Below are 23039 nucleotides of genomic sequence, written 5' to 3'. Positions count from 1 at the left end.
TATTGATTTCGCTTAAAAAATACTCTTTTTTTTAAATAAGAAAATGAAAACTCTAATAAGAAAAACCTATACAAGCGGAGTAGGGTAAACAGGTTTGGAAGGTTTAAAAGTATTACTTACTGTTTCGTTCCACTTAAATTGTAATTTGTTCAACTCAGACATCATCGAGAATCAATTATTATGCATACCTTTTAATTGAAATTTAAGTAGAAAAGACGCTAATTGTTTTCTTGAGCACATAAACGAAAAAACTCTAGATTGGTAACCATGCCACGTTAGAGTCATCTCACCAGAGTTGACCAAACTACCCGTTTTTTCGTAATTACTAAAGTTTTTTCTTCTAAAGAGAACAAAATATCAACTTCAAATCTTTTTGATACCAAAGAGAAAACTCTCAGCTATGTTTCTCGGATCTGTGTCAAATTTTAAAAAATTCAAATCAATTGCGAGTGCGAGCGTTCGTTTTAGATTGAGTCACACCTATGAGTATTTAATATATGCAACACAAACACAAATACCAATACCAATAAAATCCTCACTTTATATAAAATTCTCCCTCCCTCACACAATCTCACCAAAAATTCCATTTCATTTTTCATTCTCTATATCCAATAAGCCTAACCGAGAAAACCATCTAAAGACTGAAGCTAAAGCCTCCACCAAAATCCCAATGAGAGCCAGAATGAAATGGAAAAACATAAAACCTCTCATCAGATGCTCGAAAACTAGAAAACTCAAAAACGTGAAAAGGTCTCACACATAGTTGACACTCTTCCAACTCACTCTGAAACAAATTCTAACCAAAATTATAATAGAAAATAAATATCTATACATTCACCCTCCTAACACGTATACATGTGAAAGTGTGAGTGAGAATAGTATCTATGTGAAAAATTTAAGTGTAGGTATTTGTGTGATATCAAAAAGATATACCACATGAACGCTGAGTATAGAGGCCTCGTTAGTTTCTGCTGCTTTTGCAAACATCACATCACTTTCGTGCAGTGTCCAACTCCAAGCATTCAGTCAGTTTTCGATTCGACTTCACATTAAAGTAGAATTTCTCTGCACAGAAAATTAAAATAAAACAAAAATTAAAACAAAATATTTTGTCATCAACCCAGATACCAGTAATATATACAATATACAATTTATTTTACTTTATTATGATTTTTGTGTGTTTTCGAGAATAATGATGTTATTGGTTATATAAACGTTTCGAATTAATTCAATACAATACAAAAAGAAAAAAAAACCTAATACCTACAACCTACCTGCCTACTTCAAAAGTTAACAAAAAAAAACAAAAAAAAAATAAAATATTCAATTAAATAAAATATCAGAACGATTTTATTGTGTGTATCTATCTATCTATCTGCCTGTATAATAAAAAGTATCTTTTACAAAAACATACACACTTTATTGAGAGTATACTTATCGTCGCAGAGTGTATATTTTTCGTCGTCTTCTCGCTCGCATTCCTACTTTACCTTTTTTTTATTATTTTTTTTGATAAATTATTTTGTTTAAATTTAAATTAAAAATACAAAATCAAAGGAAAGAAAAGTTTTTCTTTATTTTTCTATTCTTCTGTTGGCTCTAATTAAATTTATTCTCAGTGTCAACCACGAACGCATATACTATCTTAAAAAGCAACAAAAATATATAAGTATCTATCTAGCTGTAGATATAGTTATAGCTATCTAGATACATAATGAAGTGAGCTACTGTGTGCATTTGTATAGTGTGTAATGCTATAATGAAGCCTAGTGCCCTACAAATGGTTCTCTTTTCGAAAATAGTTCAACACTGCTAAGTTCGTTCTTGTCGTCGTCGTTCTATCGGGTGATGAAAAAGTATATTTTTTGTATATATTTTTGAGAACACAGAAGAAGACACTTGTGAAGAAGAAAATTTCGAGACATAGTACGCATTTTAGCTTCAACTAGAGGCAGCAGTTTGTGTGTGTCAAGATATATTCCAAAAACGTAAAAAAATTTAAAAAAAATTGATATTCAAAACACAAAATATAAAAAATAGAACTTTCCTATCTTCAAAAAAAAAAAACAACATTTCTATCTGTTTATTGATTTTTATGTTTTGCTCTTAAATCAACGCCAAAAATTTATTATAAAACAACTAAAATTTTCAGTACCTACAACAACGATATTTGTTTCTGTTTTTCCAGGTGTATTTTAGAAGAAGTTACTATGTAAAACGTAACATTTAGATAACAAGAAAATTAAAATACAAATTCAAAAATTCAAGATCGAATCAAATCAAATCTAATTCAAAACATACAAAATAAATGGATTAATAGTGCAATTTATGTTTAAAATACACACAATATCGCAAAAAGGTGATTACTACTATAATTTTTTTTTGTTGTTTCAATCAATTTCAATCCTAATCTTCTTCTCTCAAAAAAATATCACACACAAAAAGCTTCATTATTTCAAAAATTTCAAAATTTTAAAAATTTCAAAAATTAAAAACAAAACAAAAATGCTTTGTATTTGATTTATTTTTCGTGTTTCATATCACCTAAAATTGACATTTTGCCTAACATACCTAAACTATAGTCAATCAATCAATCAATCATAATTTATCACCTCTCATATCAACCTATAATCAAAATGATCTTCATATAATTATATAAATACTCTTCGTGTTGTAATAAATTTGATTCAGAACGAACTATAATATTTGGGAGATTTAAGATTTTTGAAAAACTTAAATTTTCCCACGAACTACCTACATATTTTTCAATACAACAACCTCTACCTATAGGAACACACAAAAAACAAGCGATTTTGTACATAAATTTCATAAATAATATCAACTATGATCAATTCCTCAATCAATAAATAACTAACAATCAATATATCCCAATCATCATCATTATTATCATAAAACCACGCGACTTTTTAATTTGTTTAAATTTTTTAGTTTAAGTTTTATCATTGTCATTGCTATTTAATATATTTGTATTTATTTTTATTTATATTTTTAAAATGAAAACTTTATATTATATTGTAACAATAATGTAAAAATATTTTTTAAAAATTTATTTTGTACCTACATATAAATATTTTAGTTAAATTTTGAAAAAAAAGTGTTATAAGGAAGTGAAGAAGAATTTATGGTTGCATAATAACTGTAATAAAGGGGGCATGCGCATCAATTTCCTGGTATTGACCTATATTTATGTTTGTGAAAAAGACTTCACACGACATATACTCGTATGTAGGTAGGAATATACTTTTTAGTACCTTCAAGCTTCTTCAACCAAACCAACTATAGCTACACCCTGCATACTGTTAACCAATTCAAATCCTCTACCAACTCTGTTGGAAGTTGTCAGGTTTGTGTAGTTTGAGCCAAGATACACAATGTAGATGATACAATACCACATATACATATGTAGTTATATTCAGGGCTGGAATAAAGTGTGGGTTATTATTTTGGTGGGGGCTGTTACTATTTGCCGCCCTTAAAATATCGTTTTAACTAGTTTTTAATAGTTTAGTTTACTTAGCACTCGTGAGAAATTGATTAGTTTTACACTTTTTTCTTTTAAAAAACATCTTGATTACAGATTTCATGACTTTTCATTTAGTTCAGGTACTTACAGCGTTAAGTAATAAAGAAATGTATACTTTCCACAATATATTCAATTATATATAAAATTGTTTATAAGTTTCAAGGGTAATACTATGTCCATGTGAATAAGGTCTGTTCAAAAATAATCGACTTAAAGTGTCAAAAATTACAGACTAGTATGTTCGTTTTCTTACAAAAATTAACAGTTTAAATTTAAAAGTTCTTTTTTCACAATGACAGTTCCACAATATATTATTTAATTATATATTATATTGTTTTATGTTGTTTATAAGTTTCAAGGGCAATACTATCTCCATGTGGATAAGGTCCGTTCAAGATCTATTGACTTAAAGTGTCAAAAATTACAGACTACTATGACATTAAGATCTGTTCGTTTTCTTACAAAAATTAACAGTTTAAATTTAGATTTTCTTTTTTCACAAGGACAGTTCCACAATATATTATATTGTTTTATGTTTGTTTATAAGTCTCAAGGGCAACACTGATTTGTCTGTGTCCATTTGGATAAGGTTTGTTCAAAAATAATCGACTTAAAGTGTCGAAAATTACAGATCTGTTAGTTTCCTTACAAACATTGACTGTTTAAATTAAGATTTTCTTTTTTTGACAAGACAGGACTCTGGACTTGAATTATCAGAAATTTCAAAATTGTGCCAAAAATAGAACTCATAAATGTTATTTTACACAGCATTTTGAATTTTGTATGTGTAATGTTATGTCATGAGAATCAACCTCAAACTTCAAATGGTTAAAATTTTCATTCAAAAGACACATAGAATCTAACTGATCGATGATACTACAATTATTTGCTTCATCTTACGTAATTTTGGTCTTATTTCTCTATAAAGTGTAAGTATGATTCTGAGTTTTCTTAAATTCATGAATTTCTCAATGTCAAACTAAAAACAAACACATTGGAGCTATCCTTAAATTCATGAATTTTTTAATGTCAAAAGTAAAAAACGAACACTTTGTCTCCTCAATTCAAACAAATCAAACAAACATCTAAAGTATCTTGAACATGAGCTACGAATTGCGAACTGCGAACTGTGGATGTTCGCATATTTTGACTTTTCTTTCAAATGAGCTTTATTTCTATTCGCAGATAGCAACAAATTGTCAATTTATAATAACCTTTTTCTAAATTGTGTTTTTGTTTGAAATTGAATTTTTGAAATGTGTAAAATCACGTTTGTTCGTCCATTCGTTATTCGCTCTCATGTAAAGGCTCTTAATAGATCAGTTCGCGTACCTTCCTAAAACAGTCTAATTTTACGAAAAATAAAGAAATTTAACTAAATCCTGTTCGCGTACTCAAAAATTTCGTAGTTTTTCGTTAAAGAGAGCGTTCACGAGGGAGTAAAAGATTTTCCCAACCTACGAATTTCAGCCCAAGAAACGTCTTTGGGCTGATTTGTGAAAAGTGTCAAATTTGATAGAACTTCAAATAAATTACACAAATTGCTCGCTTTTGCTGTCACTTACAAAATTCAAAATTCTTTTCCCAAAAGAAAAAAAAAGGATTGCAATTTTCAAGTTTCAATTTAATCAAGTTTATTCAAAAAAAAAAAAAAACAATAGACCAGCATGATGTTGCTTGAAAGTCATGTTGACTTTATTCATCCATTTACAAACAAAAATAAATAAATTCTAAAAACGAATTGAAACGATGATGTTTCAAAATTTATATTTTTTTTGACAGTCAAATTGTGGGAAAAACGTGTTGTTTTCGCGCTCGCTTACTTTTTTTTGTAGCTTTGTCTTTTTGTGAGAGTATTTTACTCCCACTCTTTAAATTTTTTTTTGAGAATTTTAGTGCAGAAGGTAAGCGAACGGACTTAATATCTGTGAATTTGACGTTTCCAATTGTCAAAAAATTCTGTGTCTTAATTTCATGTGATTAGCTACAATGAGCTATGAGCTATCATAAAATGAGAAACTAATTTCATCCAAAACACAAAATTATTATGGCAAGTCTCACAAGAATTAATTTGACTGTTCTTTTTAATTGTTCAGTGAAGTCGAAAAAGAAAGATCTTTCAACAAATTAAAATTAATATCTTCTTAGAATTCTCTGTAAAACTGAGACTCTGTTAAACCTTATTAATGTACGTTTACGACATCTGTACATCCTGCAGAAAAACCTGTACCCAAAAAACCCTACATTTTTCTTTGAAATAATGATGTTTATGTCGTAGATTAAATTCCGGTCATAATAAAAGAAACTAGCAGATATACCTACGTCAGAAAGGTTTTCATTAAGAAATGTGTTGGACTGCAAAACAAACAATATAACATAACTTCTTTCCATTTCCTTAAGGGTTCTTTGTGTATTTTGGTGGTTTATACTTTATAGCATTCGATTCAGTGAGTTTCCTATAAAATATATATAATGAAACTGGTTTCATAAGAGTCCTTTTTCTGAACCTTAAAAAGAGACGTCTAATTTTTAACCCTAAAAGGGCTTTTCAGAATTAATCCGGCACTGGTCAAACTATCTAAATTGCCGGACGAGAAAATCTAGCTAAGTACTTCTGCAGGGGAAAGTTTTTCTTTTTTATTTTTGTGTACTACCATACCATCGGCGTTGCAGTAGCTTTTTTCCCAGAGATAGGTACGCGGGATAAAGCGCACATGGTTTTACTTCTTTTTCCCCTGCAGTCGTGCGTCGGTCTATTATGTTTTTTCCATGAGACAGAAAGAGGGCAAAAGTTTGGATATTAGGGCTTCATATAGTATCAAAATGGTTTCCTATTTAAAATGAACTTTAACTTATGTACATAAATATTTTATGCAAAATGGCGCGCGAGGCGAATTGAAATTGTATTTATTTTTGTAAAAAGACACATTCTTTCCATAATTATAGTAGAAACGTGTAATTTTGAGCTTTATAGTTATGTGTCAAATTATGTGAATGTTGCATCGAAAAAACACACAAAAAATCATAAAAAAATAAAACCTCCATAAAACATAAGCCGCAAGACAAAGCAGCAGCAACAAAAAAGCAAGTCGCGCCTCAATGTCATTCTGTTGTCATATACATTTTTGTAACAAACGTCTAGTTGGTACAAAAATAAGCTGTCGATGGCATAATTTATATCGCACACACCAGCTGTCATATATTAGGTATCTATATGTTGTAGCGTGACGCGGGGCGGCGCTGCGGTCGGTGCATTATTATTTTACCCTACAACACCTGAGAAATCAGTGTTTTCGCCTAAATAGCTATGCTATGCGGTGTCAAGGATAATAATAATTATTTTCTCATTAAGCATTCCACTATAATATATTTATTAAGTACCTATACTTGCCCAGGTATACATAACGCGTTCAATTTTAAATCAAAAGCAAATCTAAAAACTATAAACAGAAATAGAGAGAAAGCCAGACAATGGCACATCGTTTCATGCGCATTAAAGAGCATTTATATTGAATACGAAAATTCATATAAAAATAAATAAAAAATATTTCGTGTTCATTAGTTAAAAGAATTTTGTTTCTGTAACCATGGCATTGATAAGAATCGCATCCAAATTTAATCGAGATCAGAAAGCCATTAGTACTTTTATCCTTATACACAAAAATGTATGTATAGTATTTTACGAACATTAAAGATACATATACAAGTTGTATCTAATATTTTTAATGAGCCCTTTTATATTGGTAGCTTTTGTCAGTTTTTGATTAAATGATGCCCTAGTTTCAAACGATAACTGACGTTTTAGTGACACCATATTGATGAATTTGCTCAATAAATGGCTGCGTTCAGTGGTTTCGATTAACATGGTTTTGGACTTTAGAGATTAAAGAAAGAACTTTTTGTATTTCAATTTCAATTTATGTATATACACATTTACAGTACATACATATAGAAGACTCTCTCTAGATACTATTGATTTTTGCTTCTTCTTTTTTATTTCAATTTCAACTGTTGGATCTTGGTTGAAGGATTATTTCGTTTCAGTTCTATATAGTGACATTATTGATTGACAAGCTTCAAGGGATTTAAGTAGGTGATTGTGAGTTTGTTCGACTTTATTTCTGTTTCGGATTGTGTTGTAATGTGCTAAATAATTGAGAAAAAACTATTTCAATATATATGAATAAAAATATATTGAGGAAATACCCTTTTTGAACGAACGAAGTAAAACTCTGTCAACTCAAATGACACAAAAACCAAGAAAACTAATAAAATATAATTTTAGACTCACTTCGTTCTCTCAAAATAATATAATATACAAGTATGATGAACTTTAGCTTATCAGCAACATTTTCGAACAACGTGGTTTAATTGAAAAGTAGTTGTCAGTTTATTCGATACCATCTAAAGCTATTTAGATAAGTAACTTTTGTAGAAGATTTTGATTTGAGTTTTGTTTCTCAATAAAATTTTTCGAGTACATACTACCAATTCCACTATGCCAATGAGTTTTGATAACCTTAATTCCAATCCGACTTCGAGAATACTCTATACATAAGGTTTTTGAGATATCACTTCTTAAAATTCAAAAAAAGGCATGTACACATAATTCCTGAAGTACCTTTTTTTTTAATATAAAATTCTTGATGGATTTCCAAATCTATAATCAGCACTTTAATCAGCACTTTTCAAAAAATGTTCATAAGTTGTTAGATTTCACTTGTCTTACAAATATCATAAAGAAACGTTAAAAAGTTTTCAACAAAAGAAGGCAAAACGGGTTGAAATTAATGTTTGTTCCTCTTAAGAATGTATCTTCCAACAACTCTATTATAACAATTATTTCAAATATATTAAAGAATATTGATATAATGTTGAAAACGCGTATTTTTAAAATTGGAGCAGATAGCTGAAATCGAAGTTTGGATTTGCAATCAGTTCTACAAATTAAATTCAGAACATACAGTTCAAAACTATGAACACATTTAATACAAGTTTTGCCCAAAACTTCATATTAAGTCAAATAAAGAATCATAACTAATGAGAATTTTCAGAAACTATGTTAAATACTCAAATGATTTAAACTATATTTATAAGATAAAGATTTGTAATTTGCAAAATTGTCATACAATTCATTGTTTAAGGATAAGTTTTATCTCAACTTAGACTTTAAAACCCTATTTTGGTTTTATTTAACAACTAAAGGTTGCATAGATTCGAATTCTAGATAACCTAAACATTTGAAAAATTATTGTTTTGCATGTGCGACAAAAACAAAAAACATATTGTTCCGACTACTGCAATCCTTATTCAAAGCCAACAAAATTATAGTTATTACAAATTTCTACCGTTTTGCTGACAAAAATCAAGGATTTGGGGTTTGAGCGAGAAAATAGAATTAGAAAAACGATTTTTTTCCGAATTCCAAAATAATTCAAAGTACCCTTAAAAATGTATGCAGAAAACAGTTGAAAACATTGTTAACAACATTTTTTTAGTAAAAATATTTGTCGGCTTATTCATTGCATTTTGATATTAATCAAAAACGACTCTTAACTGAAATAAAAATGACGGAAATAAATTTTAGCCATAATTGGATTCTATAGCTTGAGGTGTTTGTTGTCAACGTCTGTTTTACCTTTGAAGCACTTTATGTTTTTGTTGGTAAAATATGTAAATCTAAACATCCACATTAAATAATTAATAAATTTTTAGCTGAAATCCAAATTCTGAATACATTTATGTAATGGAAGCAGACCCCAAGTAACTATCTTAAATGTCATAATCAAAATATGACAGTTGCATAACGTCAACTATCTGCCAACGCGTGTAAGGCGGCGTTTTAACCCCAACGCGCTATGCTTTCTTTTTTGTATTAAATATTTTGAAGTAATTTATAGTAAAATAATTGATATCTTACCATAAATAACGCGTTTGATTTACAATTTATACCTCTCACTTATTTCGATAAGTTACATTGAATGTTTAAGCTTTTCTCAAAATTTTATTTTAATAAAACATACATTTTTACTTTTCCGATATTGCAATACAAATTTCTTGTAGTTTTGTAGTAAAATTAGGTTTGTGCAAACAATAATAATATCGTTGAAAGTGTTTTGAAAGAATAGAATATTCAAAACAATGTTTTGCAGGTATTTTAAAATGTTAACCTTGAACTTCGTAAGTTAAGTTCATGGTCTTAGAGAATGTTCCGTGTTAGACGTGATTAGATTTCTCATAATCTCATGGCGTTCTTTTATTTTTTTGAGTAGATATATTGGCGCAAAATTTAAAAGAACCTGTTGTGAAGGGTTTTACAATTTACTAATACCAACCTTTGCTAATAAGTTAATTGCTAATTACTAATTTTATTAAAAAACGAGCATCCAAACGTGTCTAAGAAGTTACAGTTCGTGAAAATAAATAAAGCAACTATATGCTTAAACGGACCTATTTTCTTGTTATTTCCCTACTGTTGACTGGACCATTCCACAAACTGCTCTTATAAGAGTTAAAAGCTAAAAGTTAAAGTAGCCAAATTGTGATTTTAACTTTAGCAAGTTGTTAAGAGACAGTTAGATGTTAAAATCGTTTTAAATTAGCTAGATCACCTGTTTAGCCTAGCAAATTGCTAAAAATTGATTTAACAATTTACTAAATCGTTTAAAATTTTGCTCCATTTACTCTTACCTCTTACAATTTAGTAGAAAGCTACTAAGGGAGTCCAAAATTTTAAACCTTTCCTAACTAGTTAATCGCTAATTTTATTAAAAAACGAGCATCCAAACGTATCTAAAAATAAATAAATCAATTTCATACACGCTTAAACGGACCTATTTCATTGGTATTTCCCAACTTTATAAAATGTTGGGCCATTTATTCTTATTTCAATGAGTAAAATTATTCAAAACAAAAAATGCTTTGCAAATTTGCTAATTACTAATTTTATTAAAAAACGAGCATCCAAACGTGTCTAAGAAGTTACAGTTCGTGAAAATAAATAAAGCAACTACACGCTTAAACGGACCTATTTTATTAGTATTTCCCAACTTTGGGCCATTTACTCTTATTTCAATGAGTAAAATTATTCAAAATGCTTTCAAACTTGTTAATTGCTTATTTTATTAAAAAACTAGCATCCAAACGTGTCTCAGAAGTGGCAGTTTGTGAAAATACATAAATATAGCAACTATACGATTAAACAGACCTATTTTATTGGTATTTCCCAACAGTTGATTGGACCATTCCAACCACTGCTCTTATAAAAGTTAAACTAGCCTTTCCATGATTTTAACTTAAGGAAGTTGTTAAGAGATAGTAAGATGTTAAAATCGTTTAAATTTCGCTAAATCACCTTTTTAGCCTCTTAAATTGCCAAAAATTGATTTAACTATTTACTAAAGATTTTGCGCTATTTAGTTTAACTCAATGACATAATTTATTCAGAACAAAAAATGCTACTGTAGGTAAAAACTCTACTTTAAAGCGAAAATTTCGAAATATTTTATTGATTTTTTCTTTGAAACAAGATGAAAATACCAAATTCGAACTATGTATTAGACGTCATGCGCCCTTTTGTCACAGCCACCTACCGGTTAAATGGCGATCCAAAATAATTGGTTATAGCATCATAAGATAAATTGATATATTTCCTACAAATTTAAAGAACTTTTTGAAAATTTTCAGGATAAATACACTATAAAATAAGATTCAAAGATTTTTCTGTTCTCAAACTAAATGCAACTACTTCCTGGTTCATTTTATATTCGAGACATTCTTATTCTGTAGTATATTTCTCTATATTATTTTTAAAGAGCTATTTATTGCTTTTAAATACAGGAGTTATTGTAAGAAAAAGTCGTTCATTGTAAGAAAATGTGTCAAACCATCCATAAGCACACCACATTTTTGGAGGTTTATTCATACAAACGTAACTTATATCAAATTAATTAGTATTCATCACGTCAATCAGATTTCAGCAAAAATGCATCCGAAAATTTTAATTAACATTTTCACTGCCACATGTAAGTTTTGACTCATTCCTTCGAAGAAAATAAAATTAAATAAAATAAAACAGAAATAAGTTGAAAGAGTGACAATTTATTTTCACAAAAGAAAAAGTTTATAAATACAAAAATAATCTAATTCTTAAGTTTGTTTAAACAAAAAAAAGAAAAAAGTAGGTAAATGACTGCTAATCTAAATTTATAATGTGTCCCTTTTTGAAATGCTCCTCTAAAAAACCTCAGAGAAGCTATAAAAAAAACTAATGTCACTAACATAAACTCTCTCGCATTTAGGTAACATTTAAATACGAGTTCCACTACAACTTAAAATATTTTAATTTTGTTGTTGTTGTTTCTGTGGTGGGTTTGTTAGGTTTAAATTAAAAAAAGAACAAACAAAAATTAAAAAAAAAATAATTAAAAACTTATTCAACAAAGCTTACACTACTTCAACTAAACTAAGGTTGTATCTATTAAATATATTGTGTACAGTGTGCATACCACCTAAACTTAAGTAAACCTATAAAATAAAACATTTGAAGTTAACTTCTGTCAATATGTACTTTCGTACTCCTTCACTTCACTTCGCTTCGCTTCGCATACGTATGCGTTTTTTTTTTTCTTCAATTTTTATTTACTTAGGTTAACTTTTTATAAGCTTATCGCTGTAATGAAATCTTTTGATAAGAAACCTAAGTATTTAGAACGAAATTGATAAGGGTTCCTATACATTTGAATTTTTTTTATAGTTATGTATACGAAAGTATATAATATGTATGTACTTAGGTATAAATAAAACACGACAAAGTTAAATAGAAACAAAATATTAAAAAGCTCTCAGTGACTTTGATGGAAAAATATTAGTTTATGTAACAAATTCGTTGCAATACTTTTTTCTGTTTCAATTTTCTGTTCCTATAATTATAGGAACTTAAGAACCCGCGTTTCTAGAGCATGTTTGTTTGTTTCCTTCGAAGAGTTCTGAAATTGCAAGCTACCCCACAACAACAACAACAAAAACAAAATTCACTGAATAGAATTAACAAACAGAACTAAAAGAAAGACGAAAGACAAAAAAAAAGAGGAAAAGAAGAGAAGAGAAGAAAGTAAGGCGTGTAATAGTTGGCACGACACATACGTCACGTGTGAAGTGAGATATTGATTGTCTTCTTCAACGAATTCCTTCGTCTTGTAGATTACTTCATTCTCCAAATTCTCTTTTTGTTTTTGTCTTCCTTCTTTCGGTTTTATACCTAAAGCTCTTAAGTAAAGTACTCGTGCCAGTGCCAGAGCCCCAGAGTCCCAGAGCCCCAGAGCCGAGAGTGTCAGTGCGGTGGATGTTGAATGTATTGAGATGGTGGATGGTGGTATTATTAGTAGCAAGAGTAGTGGAAAAGCGCTTCTTTCAACCGCCTCTTTCAACCGCCTTAACCTAAAAACATACCAAACCAAATCCAAGATTCCAACGTTATAAGAGGCAAGTGTGTATAGTCATAGAGTCAGAGTATCAGTAAAGGAGAACTAGAGAGCGAGGATGTGTGAAAGAGAGAGAGAGAAAAGGACAGAAATTATGTTGAATTTGTGTCAAGTCAGCTCAGCATAGAAAAAAGAGCCTCTTCTTCTTCCTCCCCAAGTAGATGGATGGATATCCCTCATCCTCGATTCCTCCCCCAACATAATAAATGATTCCCCCAAAAAAACAAACATAAAATGAATTTGATGTACATAGGTACATACATATATAAAGTTTATGTAGAGTGCATGTACAGTTTGTGGTTGTTGTTAATTCTGCGCGTTTTTTTTTAATGTTGTGTAGCATGATGGCGATATTCGTTATGCTAACAAATATTCCGGACATTTAATTTCTTGATATCAGATGACTATTTTTAGAATGTTTAGGTGGTTGTCGAGAGTGTTTTTTGAGTTTTGAGTATTTCGAATATGCGAGTTTACTGCGACAAGTTTAGTTTTGATTGATAAGCATTGTATATCAAATAAGTTTGAACTTGAAGGCACATTTTCAATTTTGGACGTTCAATCAGTATGATGACGTTTCCCTAATGATATCTGATAAAATCGTTCCTTTTCAATGGGTTTTGGCGGCCTTAATCCAAATTGGACTTAAAAATCAATATACCCCGTCAGGCTTTTGAGATATCGCTTTTTGAAGCTATGTGAATTTATGAAGTAGCTTTTTTCAATAAAATCCGAAAAGGTTTTCCAAATCTATAATCCCTTACTTCAGTATTCAGTCGAAATATTTATATTATTTCATATAATATTCGACGTTGGATTTCTTTCACATTTCTTACAAAAATCTAAAATAAACGTTAGACCATTTTTGCTAAAATGGTTTCCAACAGAAAAAGTCAATACGGTTTGAAAGTAAGTTGGGTTCTTGTAAAGAATCTCTTGTCTAAAAATTCTTTTGTATCAAGTGTTTGAAATAAACCAAAAAATATACAAAATGTTGAAAACGGTTATTTTTAGGGAAAAAGATAGATTTTGGATTCAAAATTAAGTCCTTAAAGTATCAAACTAAAGTTATTCTCGAAACTTCAGAATTCCAGTATCTAAATGAGATACTAAAATGCTTTAAATTGTATCTAAAAAAACAGTTTTTTTTTGTTGTTTTAAGCATTTTTAGGACCATATTGTAGCAAAAATTGCCGAGAACGTAAGAATCGAGGAAAAAAAGAACCCTTGAAAAAAAATAAAACATTTTGTAGCTTCAAGATAAATTGTATTTCAAAGCCCGAGGTATATTTTTTGTATGGATAAATTGTGATATTGGTTTGTAGGATTGACGTTACGGCAGTGTGCTAGATGCTTAAGCCTAGTACATACTTGTGAACCATCTCGTGAACCCATACAAATTTCAGTTTTTGGTTCACCCGTGAACTTGCTCGTGAAGCTGAGTGGAGAACAAAGTGGAGAGTTTTCGTTCACGGGCAATTCACGTGCAAAATGTACGGGAACTGTTGGTGAAGCTGAAGTCAAATGTTCACAACGTGTACTCACAAGTGTGTACCAGTGAGCAATGTCAAAAGTTCACTTTCTCCACTGGCGAACGTTCACTTCACGAGGAAGTATGTACTAGGCTTTAGGGATCTGCCAAGAAAACGCTTTATTTAACGCGCTCCTTTTATGCCTTCCGAAGTCTCCACGAAAATTTCCTTTTGAATCCTGTAGTCTCTTTCTATCTTAACTAATCGGCCGTTCTCCTTCAACTGACACTTCGCAACAACGTTTTTTCTGATGAGTTCAGAAAAAAAGATCTGTTTGTGTTGTTTATTTTTATTTTATTTTCGCAACTTTTTTAAAAACCATTAGGTGGAAAAAACGTTTAAAAACGTGATTTGAATTAAGGGCACCTTAATTCTTTAAAAGAGTATTTCTTTGTTTGTGCAAAAGAAAAAAAACGTCATTATTTTGTCGACACATTATTTACACATGCATTAAGTTGTAAAAATTGATATAATGCTTGTTAGCCTTGAAAACAAAAGCATCACTTCTTATACTGCATAAAATCAGTTGCAGTCATGAGATCATAAATTTATTTAACCATCAGCCATAGTGAATATTAAAAAGTTATAACAAGTTTGCACTGTTTTCAGCACTAGCAGGTGCTGTAGTTTTCACCTGAGGTTTTGAAAAATGTCCTACCATTTAAAATTAAAATGTGAAACCACTTTTCCCCTAATTCTTTTTTTCTTGGAATGAATTAAAAAATAGTAATAACACAATGAACGCCAAAATTACTCTTGAAAGTTGATATTGTTTAAAGTTTGGTCCAACTTCAAAGAAAGGCAATTGGCAATGTTGATTACTAATTTTAATTAAAAGTTTCATAAATCACAACCAACACACCAACTGTCATAGATATCCTATAGATGTCGCCATGTTTTTAATTTGAATTGCCTTTCCAACTTCTGTTTTTTGGATAGTGCAAAAATGTTTTTTGTATTATTTTCTATTTAATTTTCTCAACTTAGTTCTTAGTTATTTATCTTGACAGACTTTAAGCCGACTAACTATCTAGTTATAAGAAATAAAGGGTTTTCAAACAAGAACTTTAAAGGGTTGCTTATTTCAGTATTAGAAAGTAGACCAACCGACTACGGTTGCAGCAAATATATCCTTTTTCAAAAAAGTTTTTATAAGTAAATAGCATAAGTTGCAGCTGTTTCCCCTTGAAATGTTGTGGAATTCATTAGTTTTAGATTAAACAGTTGTGGAATATCGTTATAGTCCGCATCTTTCACGTGACCAAAAAAAAAGTCTAAAGGTGTTAAATCATAAGATCTCAGTGACCAATTGTGAGCACAAATACTCTTTAGGGATAGACTTGTTCAAGAAACTTCTCTTGCAAAACTACAGACTAATAACAGTGATTTCGAAATATTGATCTTATTTTAGGAATTGCAATGCTTTGTTAAAGCGTTTTTGGTTGCGTTTTCAGAAATAGTGTAGTTTTTAGTATCCAAATGTCAAAAACTGTCAACTTCAATATTGACTTAAATGTCAAGAACTGTCAACTTCAAGAGTGACAGCGGCACAAATAGCTAGTGCTTATCAAAAATGTTTAAAGGTGTTAAATCACAAGATCTTGAGTACCAATTGTGAACACAACTATTCTTCAGGAATTTACATGTTTAAGAAACTTTTCTTGCAAAACTACAGACTTTTAAAGTGATTCCAAAATGTTGAGCTTATTTTAAGAATTTCAATGATTTGCTTTTGTTAAAGCGCGTTTGGTTGAGTTTTCAGTAATAGAGCAGTTTTTACTTGCCAAATGTCAAAAACTGTCAACTTCAATATTAACTCAAATGTGATAAACTCTCAATTTTAAGAGTGACAGTAGCACAAACACAATATCAAAAATGTAATTTACTATAATTTTAATAAAATATGAAATAAGCAATCATGTGGACAGGTCAGCTAGACTTATGCCCGATTTTTGAATAGTGAAGTCAAAATGAAACCTTATTTATCTTACCAAATGCTTGATCCAATACTGAATCAAAAGAAAACAAAATTGCATAAATGAGCAATTATGTAAATTTAAGGAACCTAAAATATTATTTTTTGTAAATTGTAAGCAATTTTATTCTATTGGTTCAGCAAAATATTTGTGATTTGAATTGAAAGTCAAAAACGGGCTTTGCAAACTTATTTTCAAATTTTTAACAGTTTCAAAAAAACTGTCTTAGAATTATTTTTTAAAAACTAACAAATAAAATAAACCCTATACAATTTTTCCAAATACTTCAGCTTCCAAGGAATTGTGTGGTTTTCAATTTGCAAACTTATGGTTGTAATATTATTTTATTCTTTTCAAAAAGGTCCCTCTAGAGAATCTTAAACCTCATAAACATTAACATATATGTATTTTTATTTGACATCCATCGACCTAGTATTTTGAGTAGTCCGAATTTCTAAGCTTTTGCTGACAACTATGTTCATACATACTTTCACCTCCCAACTTACAAATAATGTCAAAACGTTTAAAAACCAAAAAAATAAAAAAAACCATTAGGTTTATCTCCGATTTGTAAAAACTAAAAACATACATATCCTTAAACAAATAAAACGGATTGTACAATGTGCATACCAACATTCAAAAACTTATGTTCAAAAAACATGACAGCTCTATAGTACCTTCAGCTTGTAGTATAAAAAGAATCTAGAAAAAAAAAACAAAACACGCTTCTTCTTCATTTTGGCAATGTGACTTCAATGTCTCTCCAATCTATTTGCTTGTTTGCAGATGCACGTACCTGGCAGTAGAGGAGCGCTCAGATGCATTTAAATAGATTCAAGGACAAGTAGTTATTGCACACTACAAAATATAAGGTGCAGTGCAGAAAGAGGTTGGATGTAGTACAAAAGTATCTATAGCTATTTAGCTAGCAAGCTAATATAAAAGATACGTTTTTTTTTTTCAATCTTCTGGGTATGTCAGGGAAAGAAGAGTCATCTTCGTCGATGATTCTTGGCACGAGTGCTAGGTGAAAATTAAAAGAAAACAAAAAAAATAACAGAACCTTAGAGTTTATTATTTCTTTTCAATTTGTTTGTGTAGGTATTTATTTTATAATATTTTTTTTATTTCTTTTTCATCATAATAATAATAATAATATCTTTGCTTTGGGGGGCTCTTATGTGCCAAGTCAAGCCAACTTTATGGGCAAAGTATGAGGAACCTACTCAAATATAGGCCACAATCCTTCTATGGCTTAGACTTACGTAAACTTAAGAGAGAAAAAGGGGTTGGTAAAGAGTGTGCACCCCAATAAATTAAGGTATATCTACCTATCTGAAGTATCATCTGCAAGACTTTATTGATCCATAGTTTATATTCTTCTTTTTTTTTATTTCATTTAAAACAACATAAAATCTTTTGCAATGTGTCATCATTTGTATCTTTCTCAAAAAATATAAGTTTATTTTTTGTATCTGTATCTACATATGTACACATGTATGTTCATCTCTCTTTACAAAGATAGAGATGAATTCTTGACACTTTTTCTTATTCTGAAAATAGAATATTTTATACCTACAAAAGTATAACTTCCACACACGAGTTTTTCACAGGTGTCAAATTAGACATGCCCATGCAAATTGTCATAAAATTATTTTTGTTTTATACGAGTATAGCAGTTCAAGGCTGTTTCTAATATAATGGTCCTGATGTTGCTCCATTTGAATTTAAAGGAGGGACTCATATAGAATCATCCATGTCTTGTGTATAAATTTTAGTTTTTTTTTGTAGTTGTTGGTTTTGGGTCAAGAACTTGTAATAAATTTTGGATTGTGTAATATTTAAGTTAACTTCGCTTGTATTTAAAAAAAAACAAAACAAAACATTTCACAATTTTAGAAGTGGTGTAGGTTTTTCGCGATGTTAAGAGACTGTTTTGTTAATTGCAACGCATTAAGAAACATATTATTAACTTCTAATAGGAATTTATTGTAATCGGTCCGATTTGTCGAATTGAAAATTTTGACATTTCTCGACGATTCAAGTTACCCAGAGTATAACTGAAAGATTGAGTGGGTGTTTCTTACGAACCAATATCGCAACCGACTTGAATTGAATTTTATATTATATATTTTGATATCATATCAAACTTGTAAATTTAAAAAAAAAATACCTAACAGACAGTTTTCTTTATAATTCAAAAAAATAAACTGAAAACTAAAATAATTGTCACCTCGAATATTTTACCAACAAAAAATGATTATATCTCTACAACGAGGATAACGTTTTTACGTTGACGGTTTTTTTTTCAAGAAAAATAAAAACTTAAAAAAAAATTACTAAATGTTGATAAAAATTGATTTTGGACTCAAATATTTATCTTTTCAAAAAAAGAGGTTGGAATGCGACCCAAACTGATAACTTAACATCCTGTCTGTCATTTTTTCTGGCTTAAAAGTTTGTAGAGTTGGGTTCAAAAAGTTGTTAGTTGAATTATTCTTCAAAAAATTAAAATTACCAACAATATTTTTCATATAAAGAAATAGTTTTGTTTGAAAACCTAGTTTTGTTCAATAGATTTTTAGTCTAAAACAAATTTTTAACAATTTAAGTAGCATTTCTTTGATTATTACAAATTGAATGAATGGAATTAATTTCACAGATGTTATGAATCAAACATCAATTTTCACTAAATTTTGCGTGTTATTTTTTATAGATTCTATTTATTTTTTCATAAAAAAACGGAATGTTGGATTTTTATAAAAAAAACTACTAAATATCGAAAACAATATTTTCTGTAAAATAAAAAGAGTTGGTAGACAATATTTTTTATATTTTAAAAGCTTTTTGAGTCTTAAGATAATTTTTACCAAGTTTTAGTATTGTTTTTTTGTTAGGTTTTTATTTTTTTTGTAAAAAAAACTGTCAATTCGATTTTTTCTAAAATTTTTCAAAATGTTGATAACAATATTTCTTATAAGTGTAAATAAGTTCAAAGCCATAATCTCAAATTTTTGAAAAGATATTTGAGTTGAAAATCAATTTTTACAAACTTTTGCTAAATTTTCTTTTCAGTTTTTATTTTTTGTAAGAAAACTGTCAATTTGATTTTTGTTAAAACTTTAGTGAGTGTTGACAAAAATATTTTTTTAAATGATAAAAGTAGTTTAAAGCCAATGTCTCAAAGTCTTGAAAAGATATTTGAGTCGAAATTGAATTTTTACCAACTTTTATTAATTTTTTTGTTTAGGTTTTTATTTTTTGTAAAAAAAACGGTCAATTCGATTTTTCTCAAAATTTGTCAGAATGTTGACAACAATATTTGAAACAAGTTGAAATCCATAATCTCAAATTTTTGAAAAGATATTTGAGTCGAAAATCAATTTTTACCAACTTTGAGTAATGTTTTTTTTTAGGTTTTTAATTATTATAAAAAACTGTCGATTCGATTTTTCTCAAATATTACAAGATGTTAAAAACGTTGTTTTTCGTTGCACAAAATTGTTTTAGAGTTACAATTATTTTGTGTTCGTAAAATTTTCGAGGTGACACATTTTGTTTTTCATTTTTTTTTTGATTTTTAAAAAAAAAACGTTCATTGGATTTAAAAAAAAAAATATATTTGTTTTGTATCACGTTACAATATTAAAATTAATTTAAGTCTCTAGCGTTTTGGGTTCGTAAGATATTTTGGGTTAACCAAAGTTGTTAACTTTGTTAACTTTAAACTGCTATGGTAAAAAAAACACCCACACAATTTTCTTGAAAGCCCTTTCTGCACCTTCTTGCTTTTGTATCTGTACAACTTAATTTATTTGAAGCCGATTTCTCTTCTGATTCATGAGCTACGGACAACGAAAAAAACTTCGCGAGCGTATGAACGTACGTACACACACACGCACAGACATCTTTCTAAAAATCGTTTATTTCGACTCTAAGAACCTTGAAACGTCGAGAAATGTCAAAATTTTCAATTTGACAAATCGGTTCCATTACAATAACTTCCTATGGGAAATTAAAAATGAGATATTAGCCTTAAACTAATTTTATCTTATAAGAAATATTGTTTTCAACGTTCGATAAAATTTTGAGAAAAATCGAATTGACATTTTTTTCACAAATAAAACTTAAATAAAAACCTAAACAAAACATTGCTAAAAGTTGGTTAACATTTATTTTTGACTTAAGCTTCTTTTTTACAATTATAGATATTCGCTTCAAACTAATTCAGTACAGTTTTTATTAAAATATTTTCAACTTTACCATACAAAATTAAAACCTCAACAAAAAGTGTACTAAAAATTGACGTTCGATCCTTGATTTCGTGTGAATAAATGGAGATATTATAGACTTCATAAATAATTTGATTTTGTGATAAATTTTCTATAAAAATTTAATTTTTATCTTTTTATATCAGAATTAAAAAATTTCCAGAAATACTAAAATTGGTAAAAATTGGTTATCGACTAAAAACAAAACTATTTCATTATATCTAAAATATATTGTTGGTAATTTTTAGTTAATATTTTATTTTATTTAATTCAACTGACAACTTTTTGAACTAAACACGAAAAACTACAAATTTTTTAGTAAGACAAATCGACAGACCTAAATCTAAATATTAATTTATTAAAAAAGATTTTAGGATATTTGAATTATTTTTATATTTTTTTTATGACCTGGAAATTGTTGTTCTGTATCCTTTCATGTAAATGACAACAATATGAGGATGTTTATAAAATAATAAAATATTTAAACTAACACAAGCTCAAGCAATAAATTCCAAGAAACTCTTTTGAAAATAAATTAAAAAAAGAGCGCATACGCCCAAGTGTACCCCCAGCAAAATAAATATGTATATTGGAAATCAACACATTTTTATTCACACGATAATGTACTATTATTTTGTTTTGAAGTAAAGTGCATTAAAAATAAATAATCACACTTCCAATTCAATAAAACTTCTATGTAAAATATATACATAGCTTCAAAATAATGTATCTATAAAAATTGTATGTATGTACATAATAGATTCCTTAAATATATACAAATGTTACATTAATATCGTTATTTTTTATATTTTAGGTCATTTATGTAACAATTTCATATAATTCATAACATTATGTATATTCATATTATGTAACAATTTATTTTTTATTTTATTTAACATTTAAACATAGAAATCTATTTACTCAAATTATTTACCAAAATTCATGTAATCATATATTTTCTTTTTTTCATATCGTTCTCGCACATTAATCGCACCACCACCACTACCACCACCACCACCACCACAAATAAGGACTAAAAATTTAAAAAAAAATATATATTTATATATATATTATATATATAATATATATAAAAACAAACATCATATATAACGAGTGTTGCATTGCTTATTTGCGACGAAATCACAAAGATACAAAACAGTACTTCCCGATTATAAAATAATCAAATTTTAAATAAAATTTTTAAATAAAATAAAATAAATTAAATAAAAAAAAAACAAAACAAATACAAAAACAAAACAACCAAAAAATCTATTATCTACTATTGTTGTTCTACTCTCCAAAGCCAGATTAGAAATTTTATAAATACTTTTTTGACAAAGAAAAAAAGTATAAGAAAATGTTCGAAGAAAAGTTGGCTGACGATGCAGTTATGGCGAAGGCATGCCCAAGCCCTGAAATCGGCGATTCTAGAAAAAGACCACTTGATTCCGATCCGGAAAATGAACAAACCAAACGCTCACATTTTAGTTCTGGTAAGTCCCATCATTATTATTATTGTGATCGTTTGATTTCGATTTATTTTATATTTAATTTATATCACACATACGTACATGCGCCATTTCAAAAAAAAAAATATATACAATTTTTGGGTTGAAAAATCAATCAATTGTTCTTATTTTCTTTATTAAATCAAATATTAATAAATTTCAAAAAAAAAGAAAGCATACATAATATTAGTTTAAAAATATATAAAACACATAACCAAAAAAACAAAAAAGCATTCATCAATTTCATCAAAATGGGAATGTTTTTTATTTATTAGAAAGTCACGAAGTCAGCAACAATCATAAGCATTCTATAATTTATTTCTTCAGCGTGGATTAATATCATGTGATTCTGAAATATTTATTAATTTTTGTTTTTTGTTTTTATTTTTTTTTAAACTTTACAATTTTTGTCTGAAATTTTCTATCGATAATAATCATTGCAACATTCTTATGATTTTATTTCGTATGTGTAAAGCAACTTAAAAAATCCATGTTTGTAACATATTCAAAATTCAAAAACATATATTTAACATTATTGCGCAGGTAACTTTGTAGTTCCTTCCAAAAACCATTTATAATATGACGCTTTTTAACACATTTTATCTCGAAACTATTCTGCTTCCATGAGTTCTTAAACAATTCTATTCTTAACAAACAAACAAGGAACCGCTTACATGGGAAAAACATTAATTAAGTGAAGAGGGAATACATTTAAATTCTAATTAG

The 23039-nt window shown here is 28.6% G+C and overlaps 1 protein-coding gene across 10 annotated transcripts in view; it reads left to right on the top strand.

Annotated features, from left to right (window-relative positions):
- Positions 1–950: 950 nt before the first annotated feature.
- LOC129938376 (RNA-binding protein Pasilla) overlaps positions 951–23039 on the top strand; it is an 85461-nt gene continuing 63372 nt past the window's right edge. For 4 of the 10 annotated variants that reach the window (XM_056045900.1, XM_056045897.1, XM_056045898.1 and 1 more), the window contains exons 1-2: positions 962–1130; positions 2189–2359. Coding sequence is in view for 2 of the 10 variants with exons in the window: in XM_056045902.1 (XP_055901877.1) it covers positions 22163–22298 (136 nt within the window). In the remaining 8 variants the exon portion in view is untranslated. Of the gene's footprint in view, positions 2360–21953; positions 22299–23039 lie in introns of those variants that run through there. The other 6 variants (XM_056045902.1, XM_056045901.1, XM_056045894.1 and 3 more) reach the window with 5 other exon arrangements.

Source organism: Eupeodes corollae, chromosome 1 (assembly GCF_945859685.1).
Source record: "Eupeodes corollae chromosome 1, idEupCoro1.1, whole genome shotgun sequence".
NCBI lineage: Eukaryota > Metazoa > Arthropoda > Insecta > Diptera > Syrphidae > Eupeodes > Eupeodes corollae.
The sequence above is the reverse complement of the archived record's forward strand: the minus strand, read 5'-3'. Positions and strand labels throughout refer to the sequence as shown.